The sequence below is a fragment of the Pavona decussata genome, unplaced genomic scaffold, assembly GCF_977016875.1.
Source record: "Pavona decussata unplaced genomic scaffold, jaPavDecu1.1 SCAFFOLD_164, whole genome shotgun sequence".
Taxonomy (NCBI): domain Eukaryota; kingdom Metazoa; phylum Cnidaria; class Anthozoa; order Scleractinia; family Agariciidae; genus Pavona; species Pavona decussata.
The window spans coordinates 1,792,651-1,807,500 of NW_028145575.1; the positions used below are offsets into that span (position 1 = coordinate 1,792,651).

General features: G+C 40.2%; 2 protein-coding genes across 2 annotated transcripts in view; both read left to right on the forward strand.

Moving 5' to 3' along the window:
- LOC146464444 (gamma-butyrobetaine dioxygenase-like) overlaps positions 1 to 3,892 on the forward strand; it is a 7,401-nt gene extending 3,509 nt beyond the window's left edge. Inside the window, exons 2-4 of the mRNA XM_085129902.1 lie at positions 192 to 297; positions 1,642 to 1,844; positions 3,070 to 3,892. Coding sequence (XP_084986028.1) covers positions 192 to 297; positions 1,642 to 1,844; positions 3,070 to 3,403 — 643 coding nt within the window. The 3' untranslated portion in view covers positions 3,404 to 3,892. The remainder of the gene's footprint in view (positions 1 to 191; positions 298 to 1,641; positions 1,845 to 3,069) is intronic.
- The window catches only part of LOC146464443 (gamma-butyrobetaine dioxygenase-like), an 18,634-nt gene extending 4,022 nt beyond the window's left edge, over positions 1 to 14,612 (forward strand). The window contains exons 3-6 of the mRNA XM_085129901.1: positions 4,531 to 5,193; positions 11,200 to 11,305; positions 12,575 to 12,777; positions 13,928 to 14,612. Of these exons, the coding sequence (XP_084986027.1) occupies positions 4,531 to 5,193; positions 11,200 to 11,305; positions 12,575 to 12,777; positions 13,928 to 14,261 (1,306 nt within the window). The 3' untranslated portion in view covers positions 14,262 to 14,612. The remainder of the gene's footprint in view (positions 1 to 4,530; positions 5,194 to 11,199; positions 11,306 to 12,574; positions 12,778 to 13,927) is intronic.
- Positions 14,613 to 14,850: the final 238 nt, after the last annotated feature.

Here is a 14,850-nt window from a genome sequence, read left to right on the forward strand (position 1 = left end):
TTTCTTTTTTCCCCGACTGATTTGTTCTTGTTTTTGACGTTACCAGCCGAGGCACTGAATTTTTTCATTGGTCAGGGGTTTAAGTGTCGCATTTATCATCTACTTGATTTGCATTTGCCTGTAGAGAGCAATTCTTATTTGTGTTTTATTCCCCTGGCATTGTATTCCATAATCTCTTCCTTGCTTTTCAGCCATACCTTCGAAGTGAAGGCGAAATATGATCCTAGCAACGTGGCTTACACTACAGATGGGCTTCCCCTGCATACCGACATGCCTTATTATGACTACGTTCCTGGAGTAAGTGAGAGCTCCTGCACTTTGTAAATGTCAGGTATACAGCTGTTTCGACAAACGTTGTCCAAAAAATGCGGAAAAGCGTACGCGACAATGCCGAAAGGCAGTCTGGGAAATACCATCTCAAGTCTTCGCTGTACGGTCGAGGCATTATGGATTCTGAGCTTTTATTGAAATTTATAGGGTATTGGTCAAACCACATGCACCGCCTTTGGTGGCTTCGTCTGTTCCAAGAGCAAAACGCTCCTGTATGTTGACATTTTCCAATACAGTCTTTCAGGACGTTGAAGCAAACTGGATGATGTCGTCTGCAATCTCCAGTTTTTAGCTGATGCATTTTGACTAATCAGAGGCTAAGAAAAACGCTTGATGACAAATAAGAAGGATTAATATTCTCTTACAAAATAGCAGATCAGCCGCAGGATCAAGCTACAGAGACCAGAAATGAAGGAATTAAAACTCCGAGAATGGGAAAAATTACGCTGAAGAATTCTAAACAATGAAAAAGGATATTTTCTCGGTATTTAAGACAAGGTGTGCTTTCCATTTGTCAGAACTGGCCAGTCAGACCGGTCGGTCCGTAAATGACGTGTACCACTCTGAAGTACTGATTCTTCGACTTCTGAGAATAGCGTGCGCCATTTTGAAGCAATTCCACAAAAGTGGTATATAAACTGCCGTTCGCATTGGTGCACTCCGTTTGCGAAATAATTGAACTGGACGGCCAGTTCTGACAAATGGAAAGTGTCATAGGTTTGTCATTCTCCTCTTATGTCCTGATCAGCTTTGGCTAATCAGGCTGGAGACTCTGGTCAGACACTGACATGTGGTCGTTGAGCTTCTGTGGTTTTCAGTCAACCTCCAGTTTAAATAAAAAGATCCTTGAACATTCGGGCAACATGTTGCGTCTGTCTGACTAGCTCCCGACGCAGTACGTTGCAACAGCAGGCAACATTTACCTGGCTGGAAATATACCATCACATTTATTTCATATACCACACGTTCGACATTTAAATCCGTGCAGTATGCAGAATATTTGCCCCATAAACCTAGTTTAATGGCCTTAGCTCCCACGAGTCTCCTGTAGCTCACTGGTAGAGCATCCGCACAAGTAATCGGAAGGTCTTAGGTTCAACTCTTGATAGGAGCACTCGAATTTCTTTTTTCCGAGTATGCCTGTGTCACTTTCTAGAATAATACATCATTCTCATTCATTCACCAGGCTGGAAATATACCATCACATTTATTTCAGCAGGCAACATTGTTGCAAAATGTGGCGTGAAATGTCGTGTTTGTTTGGCTAGCGCTTTATATGTAAATCTCTAACGCTGACTTGTTCTCTTGCAGGCCCAGATGCTTCACTGCATTGAACAGGCACCTGGCGTTGGGGGCGCCAACCAGTTTGTGGATGGCTTCCATGTTGCAAAGGTGTTGAGAGACAAGGATCCTAAGACGTTTGATCTCTTGACAACTGAACGATTTCAGTTTTTCGACACTGGAAAGGACGAGTTTGGACACTTTGACCTGAAATTCAGTCGAAAATTGATAGAGTAAGTTTTTAACACGTTTACTCTTATGCAAATACCGATATATTATTGAGGGAAAAGCAACGAAGAACAAGACGACAACAACAAACAAACCAGCCTTGTCCCAAGTCGATTTCTCTTAGTGCCTCCTTATGCGTAGCGTCACCAGGCGAAGGTAGGATTCATTGGAGCTAGATTCAGGAAGCACTCCTAAGATATATCTTACATCTTAACTGAGGAGGACTTCGTGAATTGGCCCCATTTTTCACGAAACGATCCTAAGTTGAGATTGATGCTAAGTAGTGTTTCTTGACAAAAGTCTATTGTTGGTTTGACAATAGAAGTAATAGGCTATTGTTGGTCTGACAAAAGTCTATTGTTGGTTTGACAATAGAAGTAATAGACTATTGTTGGGCTGACAAAAGTCTATTTTTGGTCTGACAATATAAGTAATAGACTATTGTTGTCTGAGAAAAGTCTATTATTGGTCTGATAAAAGTCTATTGTTGGTCTGACAATAGCCTATTGTTGGTCTCACAAAAGTCTGTTGTTCGTCTGACAATAGACTATTGTTAAGAAACAATACTTAAGGTAGATCTCAGGCCTACGCTTTTGGCTCAAGCTGATACAAAACAAAATAGAACAAACAAACTAGAACATCAAAAAGAACCCCTTTTGGCTGTGGATACCTTTACAGTAACGTAAAAAGTGTGTGTGGGACACGATTTCATTGTTCAAATCCACTTAGCACTTTTCGAATAACGCACGAAACAAGTGCGAATTCCGCGCAATATTCGTACAGTTAATTATTTGTATTGTAAACAAAAGCGGTTTAGTGGTTTCAGTTTTCTACAGCAAACTCGCTCATTGTGTTTTAGTTTTTTCGTCGTAGTTTTCTTTACTACTTATCCGAAAAGGTCAAGTTAGATAATAAATCCCTTTCTTTTTAGATGTTTAATTGCGTAGTAACACTCTATGTTTTTACTTGTTGTTTGTATGTTCACTCGCCCTATGGGTTCGTCAAAATGCAGCATAACTCGTAAAAAATATAAGTGATACTACACGCCAAGACATCTAATAAGATAAATATTTTGGATGAGTTGAAAAAAAAATTGACCGTAGTACGTAACTTTGAAAAAAAATCACTAGTTTCTATCTTGAGTTAGCAGTTACGCCTGCCATTACGGTATTTTTGCAACGCTCTTCTGTTTTATTATGTAGTCTAATTTTTGCTCTTATCTTGTAACAGGTTGGATGAGAATCAACAACTTTCTCGGTTCAACTGCAATAACCCTGTACGCGATTCCATCATGCACGTGACCCCGGAGCGCACCATCGAGATGTATGAAGCTTATTTGACAATCGGTAAAATGTTGATAGACCCAGCAAATCAAATCGAACACAAAATGGAGCCTGGCGATACAATCACCTTCAACAACGCTCGCGTGCTACATGGTAGATCAGAATTCACTATCACGGGGCAGGAAAGTCGATTCCTGATAGGCATCTTTTTGGATTGGGACATCATTTACTCGCGGATGAGAGTCCTCGCCAAAAAGTTTAACATTCCATTCCATTGTTAAAGCACGGTTCTGTTCTTAGTGTGAAAACCCAGCGATGGACACAATGTTGGATTCAAACATCGTCTGAATTTCTACGTCGATTTGCTCATCTGGTACGCAATCACAAAAAACAGACCACGTTTAGGTCCAAAACCGTGTTCTTGCCGTTTTCACACTAAGATCTGTCCGGCTGAGCTGAGCTGTTCATCCAAGAATTTTAGCCATCCGCTTTCCGTCATCCTGCGTAAAATCGGCCGTTGTAGCTGTTATTTGTTATATTTAACAATTAGATTTTGCGATAGCGGGAGAGATAGAAAGCGAATAGGCTCATCGTTTCAGTATAACTCTACTTGCCCGCTAATACAGAAGCATTTTTGCACAGTTTATGATTATGCGGGAAAAGGAGATCTTTGCAAGGGCTACTGGAATCCTAAAAGAAAATTGGGGGTAACGAGGCATTTTTTCAGCAACAATAATTCAAAAAGTAGCGTTAAAATGCAAAACAATGCATGGAACTTTTTCCCAAAGTGAAGCTTAATTATTTCTAAAATATGCGTGGTTATCCCTAATTTTCTTTTGGGATTCCATTAAAACTTGCCAAGACCTATTTCTCCCGGTGCGCAAAAATATCTTTTCGTCAAATTTCCACTTGGTGGAAAGTGTGGTCTCATCCACAGCGATGGAAAAACGTAATATGTTTTTTTCATATCTGTATTAAAACGGCTCCCATTAAAATAAGTTATTAAATTTAAAGGATATTAAAAAACGAGTACTATAGAACTTTTTGATGTTGGGGTTATTGTATTTGAATTACTCACGGTCATTTGTGGCTTGAGTGGTTTTTGTCATTGATTGTCATGTACTGGTTTCGCTCCGAATCCCGCCGGCCAACAACCACAAACCAAAACCACACAAGACACAAACAGACACGCAAAGGAGTCCACTTGAGTAAAATTTTATTCCAGAATCGTTCAAAAATTTTTACTGTTAAACAGGGAACGTTTTACCGTAGGTGTCACAAAGTTTTCCCCATCATCCAACAGTTATCGTGACACTCAAATTACGTGACGCACACACACAATGGCCATCGTGACTCTTTGCAAAAAATATCAGACATCTGATTACTTACTTCGAGCGACTCCCATCAGAATCGTCATGTTCTCTTCTCTGAGGCAGCTTTGCAAGACCCGGGTCATCATCCAAGCCCAACGTTTCGGGCAGTTCGCCAAGACAGCCGGAGTAGCAGCTACATCGGCCTCAAGATTTCTTGTACAAGGGATCGAACGCAATGACAACAGTGGCATGCTGCACGTAACATGGAACAACAAATCAGTGAACCGTTTCCCCTTCATTTACCTGCGCGATAACTGTAGATGTTCGGAATGTTTTCACGAGTCAAGTTTGCAGCGTAGGTTTGATACCGTCGGAAGTTTGGATCTGAACATTTCGCCTCAGAAACTCGAGGTAACGCAAGACGGAGAGCAGGTGGTTGTGACGTGGCCCGATGGTCATGTTAGTGTCTTCGACTCGGAATGGCTCCATTCACGAAGGCTCAGTGAAGGCGAAGACTCGAGCAAAGAAAGATCGAGCCTCAGTAGAGAAGGCGTAGAAATATGGGACGCTGAAAAGTTGCAAGGCAACATTCCGAAAAGCGATTTTCAAGATGTTATGCAAGATGACAGAGCTCTTTTCGACTGGCTTTTCGCTATGCACAGTGTGGGAATCGCATTGGTGCGCAATACGCCGCTTGAGGTTGGACAGGTAGAAAAGTTGTGTGATCGAGTTGGACATTCCAAAAGCACTGACTATGGGTAAGTGAAGTTGTATTTTTGAACAAATGGTTCGTAAAAATAATAACAAATGTATACTGCGAGATCCTGTCGATCCTTGCGGGTTTAAATCAATTCGAAAGGAAGCAAATTAGCATATCATCAAATAACCACTTGCTTTTGTTTTGAAACTACAAATAGAACAAGTACCTTTAATATTGTGAACCCAAAAATTTGATCAGGAGTTTAAACGTCCATGTCCACCCTTGACCAATTATTTGAAACAAAGCTTTTCTTACAGCGGGGCCATGTTATGGAATAATTAACTTGCCCAAAAACTTAGAAATGCTTCATCCGTTGAGCATTTTAAGCGAAATATCAAGAAGTTAGCTGATATATCGGATTTCCACACGGCAATCTTGTAAAGCAGTTGTAATTAGTTTTAGTTTTAAACTTAAGCTTAACTCAGGGCCGTAGCCAGAAAAAAATAATGACTGAGGCAATATCCATGGTTTAATTCCCGGCCTAGCAATTTAGGGTCTTTATGATGATTACGTTTAAACAAAACACTGGGATCAAACCTTATTTGACAAAAATTCCGCTAAGAGCCCTTAAGGTCATCTAGATCTAGAGATCGAGGTGAATTTTTTTTGGTGGGGGGGGGGGGGGGGGCTATTTAAATGCTACTTTATGGGCTCTGTGCTCTTGTATGCGGCTGTTTAATGTGTTTGTTGGCTGTTTGTTTCTATAGAAAGGCTTTAGATAACAACGACCTAAACCAGGTTTGCTGACCAGAGATCTCGTGAAAAGAAGGGTTTATGGGGGGGGGCTCAGTCTCGCAGGCTCATAAAACTTAGTCTCGGCCATTTCTAAATGGCAACGAAGTTAGCTGTTAAATGCCAGCGGGATTCGCCTCTGCCCGCTAGCATGCCACCGCTGTAGAGGCTTGAGTGGGTCCTCAGGGATTTCGCTGTGGACATAGGCTAATTCAAGGCCATTCAGCCTGTTAGAGCCCATCGATGAACGGCACCAGGTCTTCAACCTGTGGAGAGGGCTTAACCTGCGCTCGCACGAACAGCTTCCTGTACTTAGTGGCGCTGCCGCCTGTCTGGTTTTTGCCTCTACAATTAACTTCTTTCCGACCATCTCCGGTGGCTTTTTCACTGACACCACCATCTCTACCAGATGGAATGAAAGACAAAGTTGCTTCGCTGAATACTAGTAATGCCAAAACAAGGTTAAATTTTGGTTCGATTATTGAGAAGAACTGAAAGCATGTTATGAGAGAAACTACTTTCCGCTTTCTTTGAAAAAAGCTGTTGATAGACACTGCATTTTCATAGATTTTTCTCACTCAGAACAGAGTAGACAAAAGACTCGAGAAATGGCGGAAAAATACATAAAAACAAGACAGTTTTCTTTGGGAAGCCGCTGCCTGGTTGGCATGAATTTTTGCTTAATTTTTCTCACCTGTAATTCAGGGCACTGCCTGATTCGCGTTATCATTCAACATAATATCATGTTGCGTTAACATTTTTTTTTTAATTTATTTAACTGTTTGTGAATTTGTCAACAATGACTGAGGCAAGTGCCTCGGTTTGCCTCATACTGGCTACGGCCCTGTAACTGATGATTTTCCGTGTATAACTAAAGATTTACAACATACATACATACATACATATGACTACCAGTGGATAAACTGAAGACTTCATCCGCTATAAAAGTGCTCAATGGTAACACCAGAGCTGTGAATAAAAGATGAAATTTTGGAGTCGGACAAGTTTGAACTAGTCCGACTCCAAAATTTCATCTTTTACATACATACATACATACATGCGGTCGTTTGTTTTTGTTTTGAAATCGCGCGCATTACGATTGGTGAACTATTTTAATCGAGCTTTTCTCTAACACAACGGTAGTCCGGAAAATCCCGCATTGTGCTGTGTTCTTGTGAAAATGCCCTACGCTTCTCGTTGAGTAAGACCTACAAATGTAAACCTATTTCTTCACAGCTTCCATAAATTTTCATAAACTCAAGATGACTTTGAAAGCCTCCCTAAAAACACTTTTTTAAAAACGGTGTCAAAAGTTGTACCTGTGCATTCTGATCACAGATCCATAATAAAATATGGTGGTCACTGCACTCATTTTTGAGTTATAGCCACTTGAACGTAATTTTAGCTAAAGCTAAAATCACACCACATTTATTCTACTGCCCACGTGCCACACATCAACATTCAAATCCCAGCAGTATGCAGGATGTTTGTGACATGAACCTATAAAGGCCAAAACGTCTGGGAACAAATGTTACAAAGTCCTCATATTAACTGCCCCCCCCCCCCCCCAACGAGACATTGGAGTGTATTGGAGAATTGCTGCTCAAACTTGGCACCAATAATGTACCCCAGGTAAGAAACAAAATGATACCAATTTTGACGTTGCCATGGTATTTCTCTTGGCCACTTCCCTTTCTGCTATGAACCAAATATTGTATCTCCATTTTCGACAAAATTAGGAGAGGCAGACAGTCCTACTTGAAACGCACGAAGTGCCCATATTGCCCTACGTCTCTTCACCAGCTCATTAGAAGTAAAGTATGTGTGATTAAGACAAAAAATGGGAACGTTTAATCGAGCATAATATAGATCCCAAAGCAAATTGTTGCCATGGTAACAATGCAGTAGGCATAATTTTTGTGTCTTACCTGAGGTACCATACTGGTGCCAAGTTTGAGCAGCAACACTCCAATATTCCCCAAGATATTCTTGATTTTGTGATTTATCTTTGTACTGAAACGATCAAGGTGTCGTCATCAGTTTTCAAACAAAAACTTAAATATCTCTGGAATGAGAGAAGATATTAAAAAAAAACAAGAAAATGCCATTCTTGTTTTCTTTGAAAGGCCTTAACATCAGTTATTTTTTACTTCACAGGCGCTTAAACACTACAAAAGGGGATTAAAACTACCTAAACTAATATTATGCAAATAAAAATTAAAGATGGAATCAAAAGCTGTAAATTAGATTTAATTTTCTTGATTCATCTTTAAAACTGCGATTGAACAAATTTTCCTCAATTGATTCTTTTGCTGGTTCCAAACTGCAGTGCCAAGATATCTTTATAGACTTCTTTGCCATATCTGCCTTAGGTCTCGGATTTATAAACACAGTTGTTGTCTTAAGCTACTGCAACATCAAAATTTAATAGCTACTTTCTGGTGGTCATTACTTCCGGTTATCCAAAAGACACAAGTAATTTAAGCAACAGACTCACTGAATCAAGAAGGAATTTACTTTCTGGCTTTTGTGCCACTACCCAGGTGGGGAGGTGGCAAGAGTTGACCCAAATGTCTCTTGACTCCTGTATTCACTACTATTATGCACATAACTGAAGTAGTGTAAAACTGTATAAATCTGTAGTAGTGACTTGTAAATATTCCAGTTCCAGTTACATACCTTTAGGCACAAGCAAAAATACAAGAAGCTTGTTATGCTTAAATGTGTGTGCTTATGGAGTTTTACCAATAGGTGGTTTGCAACCAAGCCCTGGAGATTCAAAAAGACAACGGTATTTGCGGCCATGTTGGATGACAAAACAAAAGGTTTTGTCATCCAACATGGCTGCCACACCTCCCCCCCCCCCCCCCCATTGTCTTTTGGATCTCTAGGGATTGGTTGCAAAAACCGCCCATATGCGAGCCTGTGAACCATGCCAGTCATAAATAAAACACCATAAGAACGAGATCGATCTACAAGGGGTTGAAATCAGTAACAGATCTGCGAAATGGAAACAAAGACTTCTTCTTGAAGCTTGGCATTCCTTACGAGAAGTGAACTCTATTAAGTAAAACAGTTGCTTTTCCGGACATACACAAAAACCTTAAGAATTTTTAGAAGCATTCTTAATTTGCCACACTTTTGTTATAGTTCTCACCCAAATTTTACATTTATTGACACGTTTATCGTATTTCAGAATTTAATTTTATTCGCATAACATCCTGGACGCCGTTGTAGCAACAACCGAAACGTCCATCTTTTTTTTCAATAACTGTCCAAATTCCCGCACGCTGATTGGCTCGTAGCTATTGTCTATTAGAGTGCAGACAAAAAAATGACGTCAGAAGTAACGCGCGCGCTTTCTCAGCGAAAAAAATAGCCAATTCCGCTCGTACTTTTTCCATGTTATTGTAAAAAACAAATCGACGACAGTTTTCTATGGTCTTATTCTTATAGATGATAAAATGACGCCATAAAATGTCCAAAACTTGGCAGTGAAACCACTCGCCTGCGGCTCGTGGTTACACTTGAGTTTTGAGCATTTTTTGACGTCATTTTATGGTCTATTTAAGCATACCTCAGTGACCGACTATCGCCTAACGCGCAATCTGATTGGCTACACAGGTGCCGTCTATCGATCGATAGACAGCAGTTTGTCAGAGCGCGTGCGATTTAGCATGCATCATTGCACAAGTATATCAAAATTTATGAAATAAAAATATTTTTTGCTTCATGGATCGATCACTGAGGTATGATAGTTGGCTCGGGGCCTCGCCCCTCGGCAACTAACAGCCGATAGGAACCTCGAGCTCGCCGTCTAATTGTTGATTAGTGAGTATAGACCATAGAAAACTGCCGTCGATTTGTTAAATATTTCTAAACCCAGTGACAACATTTTATACAAAATTTTTAACCATGCCTGGCTACAGCCCACATATTTTTAACCACATCGTTTAATTGAACGTAATTTAATGAAAATAACGTACCTTCATGAAAGGAAGGGAACGATGGACACGATTAAAAGTTTAATACTCTCCTCTTGTTGATCGTGTGAACGAAAGAAAAACTGGCTACCAGTATTTCTATCTCACGTGAACCCTAGCGTGTTTTCACGTGAATCCAAAATATTAGAAAATAGACGCTGTAAGATATTGTAAACCGACGTTTCGGCAATGCTGCCTTCTTCAGGGTACAAAAGTATACCGTTGAAAAGTTCGTTAAATTTTGCTCGGTTTACAATATCTCACAGCGTCTATTTTCTAATGTTTTGAATTCACATTTATTAACTACGCTGCGCAATATTACAATCCTTATTTCCCAAGTGTTTTCACGTGACTCGCAGGCTTGGCTCGCTAGCTCGCAGATTGTGCATTAAAGTGTGCATACCAACGACACAAGCATAAGTAAAGACACAAGAAAATTTCAGGCTAGAAAGGATTGGAACTCACGGGATTTTTACGGATGGTGTTCCGACTTTTGAAATCATTCGAAAGGTCAGGAAAATTCAAGGTATCGCTTTAGCTCTGAATCGATGTTGTCCATTCAGGAGCTTTAAATCTGCAGAAGCTAAGAATTTCTGACCTCTTTTTGACTTAATCTTGTCGAACATAAATCCATAGGCAATGAAACACGTAGCCCCAACGTAATGCTTACATTTGGCGTTAGTTTCTAGAGAGACTGTGGTGCTGTGTCGGTGGACACGGATCAGGGTTTGGTCTTATCAGGAGCCACAATCAGGCCTTGTCTTATCAATTGAGTTGGGACAGAGTTGATAAAATAAATTGGCAACCGAAAAGAAATTGTAGTGTTGACGTTTTGAGCGTTGACACTTCGTCAGAACGAACCAAGGAATTGTGGGTGGTGTGTGGTTTCTATAGTGACCAGTGGAGCTACGCTGTTGGGGCGAGCACGGTAACGTGAAAAACAAGGATCAGTTACTGTAGTTGAATGAGAATCGTTCGTTGATTCAAATTTGGGAGATGAATTTTTGCACAACCTCTAACCCACTGGGGGTGCGGAAGAGAGCCTCCGTGTGGGTTAGGGGGAAGAACCCTGACATTTCAGACTAAGAATATTTCTACATTTCTTTTTTCCCGACTGATTTGTTCTTGTTTTTGACGTTACCAGCCGAGGCACGGAATTTTTTCATTGGTCAAGGGTTTTAGTGTCGCATTTATCATCTACTTGATTTGCATTTGCCTGTAGAGAGCAATTCTTATTTGTGTGTTTTTCCCCAGGCATTGTATTCCATTGTCTCTTCCTTGCTTTTTAGGCATACCTTCGAAGTGAAGGCGAAATATGATCCTAGCAACGTGGCTTACACTTCAGATAGGCTTTCCCTGCATACCGACCTGCCGTATTATGACTACGTTCCTGGAGTAAGTGAGATTTCTTGCACTTTGTAAATGTATATACAGCTGTTTCGCCAAAGGTTGTCCAAAAAAAGAGGAAAAGCGTACGCGACAATGCCGAAAGATAGTCTGGGAAATAACATCTCAAGTCTCCGCTGTACGGTCGAGGCATAATGGATTCTGAGCATTTATTGAAATTTATAGGGTATTGGTCAAACCACATGCACGTGGTTTGACTATTTAGTGTTTTTCTGCATTGCCTTTGGTGGCCTCGTCTGTTCCAAGAGCAAAACGCTCCTGTATGTTGACATTTTCCACCGCAGGCGAGTGGTTTCACTGCCAAGTTTTGGGCATTTTATGGCGTCATTTTATGGTCTATAAGAGTATAAACCATAGAAAACTGCATGCCGTCGATTTGTTTTTTACAATAACATGGAAAAAGTACGAGCGGAGTTGGCTATTTTTTTCGTTGAGAAAACGCGCGCGTTACATCTGACGTTATTTTTATTGTCTGCACTCTTATAGGCAATAGCTACGAGCCAATCAGGAATTGGGCGGGAATTTGGACAGTTATTTAATTCAAAATGCCACATTCTGATAATAGCGTGCGCCATTTTGAAGCAATTCCACGAAAGTGGCATATCAACTGCCATTCAAATTGGTGCATTCCATTTGCGAAAGGATTGAACTGACTGGCCGGCCAGTTCTGACCAATGAAAAGTGTCATAGGTTTGTCATTCTCCTCTTATGTCCTGATCAAGTTTGGCTATTCAGGCTAGAGACTCTGGTCAGACACTGACATGTGGTCGTTGGGCTTCTGTGGTTTTCAGTCAATCTCCAGTTTAAATAAAAAGATCCTTGAACATTCGGGCAACATGTTGCGTCTGTCTGACTAGCTCCCGACGCAGTACGTTGCAACAGCAGGCAACATTTACCAGGCTGGAAATATACCATCACATTTATTTCATATACCACACGTTCGACATTTAAATCCTAGCAGTATGCAGAATATTTGTCCCATGAACCTAATGGCCTTAGCTCCCACGAGTCTCCTGTAGCTCAGTAGTAGAGCATCCGAACTAGTAATCAGAAGGTCTTAGGTTCGACTCCTGATTCCGAGTATGCCTGTGTCACTTTCTAGAATAATACATCATTCTCATTCATTCACCATGCTGGAAATATGCCATCACATTTATTACAGCAGGCAACATTGTTGCAAAATGTGGCGTGAAATGTCGTGTTTGTTTGGCTAGCACTTTATATGTAAATCTCTAACGATGACTTGTTCTCTTGCAGGTTCAGATGCTTCACTGCATTGAACAGGCACCTGGCGTTGGGGGCGCCAACCAGTTTGTGGATGGCTTCCATGTTGCAAAGGTGTTGAGAGACAAGGATCCTAAGAAGTTTGATTTCTTGACAAATGAACGATTTCAGTTTTTCGACACTGGAAAGGACGAGTTTGGACACTTTGACCTGAAATTCAGTCGAAAATTGATAGAGTAAGTTTTTAACACGTTTACTTTTAAGCAAATACCGGTGTGTTATTGAAGGAAAAGCAAAGAAGAACAGGACAAAAGCAACAAAAAAAACAGCCTTGTCCCTAGTCGATTTATCTTAGTGCCCCCTTATGCGTAGCGTCACCAGGCAAAGGTAGGATTCATCGGAGCTAGATTCAGGAGGCACTCCTCAATAGATATATCTTAGGAGGACTTCGTGAATTGGCCCCATTTTTCACGAAACGATCCTAAGTTGACATTTATGCTAAGTAGTGTTTCTTGACAAAAGTCTATTGTTGGTTTGACAATAGAAGTAACAGACTATTGTTGGTCTGACAAAAGTATATTTTTGGTCTGACAAAAGTCTATTATTGGTCTGCCAAATATTGTTGGTCTGACAATAGCCTATTGTTGGTCTCACAAAAGTCTGTTGTTCGTTTGACAATAGACTATTGTTGGTCTCACAAAAGTCTGTTGTTCGTCTGACAATAGACTATTGTTAAGAAACAACACTTAAGGTAGATCTCAGGCCTACGCTTTTGGCTCAAGCTGATACAAAACAAAATAGAACAAACAAACTAGAACAACAAAAAGAACACCTTTTGGCTGTGGATACCTTTACAGTAATGTAAAAAGTGTGTGGGACACGATTTTATTGTTCTAATCCACTTAGCATTTTTCGAATAACGCAAGAAACAAGTGCGAATTCCGCGCAATATTCGTACAGTTAGTTATTTGTATTGTAAACAGTTTTGTACAGCAAGCTCGCTTATTTTGTTTTAGTTTTTTCGTCGTAGTTTTCTTTGCAACTTATCCGAAAAGATCAAGTTAGATAATAAATCCCTCCCTTTTTAGATGTTAAGGTGCGTAGTAACACTCTCTATTATTTACTTGTTGTTTGTATGTTTATTCGCCCTGTGGGTTCGTCAAAATACAGCATAACTCGTAAAAATCAAGCGATACTACACGCCAAGACATCTGATAAGATAAATATCTTGGATAAGTTGAAAAAAAAATTGACCGTAGTACGTAACTTTGAAAAAAAATCACTAGTTTTTATCTTGAGTTAGCAGTTAGTCATGCCATTACGGTATTTTTACACCGCTCTTCTGTTTTATTATGTAGTCTAATTTTAGTTCCTATCTTGTAACAGGTTGGATGAGAATCAACAACTTTCTCGGTTCAACTGCAATAATCTTGTACGGGATTCCATCATGCACGTGACCCCGGAGCGCACCATCGAGATGTATGAAGCTTATTTGGCAATCGGTAAAATGTTGATAGACCCAGCAAATCAAATCGAACACAAAATGGAGCCTGGCGATACAATCACCCTCAACAACGCTCGCGTGCTACATGGCAGATCGGAATTCACCATCACAGGACAGGAAAGTCGATTCCTGATAGGCATCTATTTGGATTGGGACATCATTTACTCGCGGATGAGAGTCCTCGCTAAAAAGTTCAACGTTCCATTCCATTGTTAAGGCACGGTTCTGTTCTTAGTTTGAAAACCCAACGATGGACACAATGTTGGATTCTACGTCGATTTGCCCGTCTGTGACGATGATAACAAAAAACAAACCACTTTTAGGTCCAAAATCGTGTTCTTGCCGTTTTCACAATGAGCCGATCTGTCCGGCTAAGCTGAGCTGTTCATCCAAGAATTTTGGCCATCGGCTTTCCGTCATCCTGTTTAAAATCGGTCGTTGTAGCTGTTATTTGTTGTATTTAACAATTAGATTTTGCGATAGCGGGAGAGATAGAAAGCGAATAGGCTAATTGTTTCAGTATAACTCTACTTGCCTGCTAATACAAAAGCATTTTTGCACAGTTTATGATTACACTCTGTTTTTTTATAAGAACCTTTTTTATAAGAACGTCGAGGCTGAGATTAGCCAAAATTTTAAGAACGTATTTTAAAGAACATTCCTCAGGCTGAGAGTCGATTAAGAACGTTTTTATTTTGCTAATCTGTATATAAAATCAAGGCTGAACAAATGTAAATTAACCAAAATGTTTTGCATAATATTCACAATGGTGACACACATCTCGGTTTGTCATCAGTAATCAGCA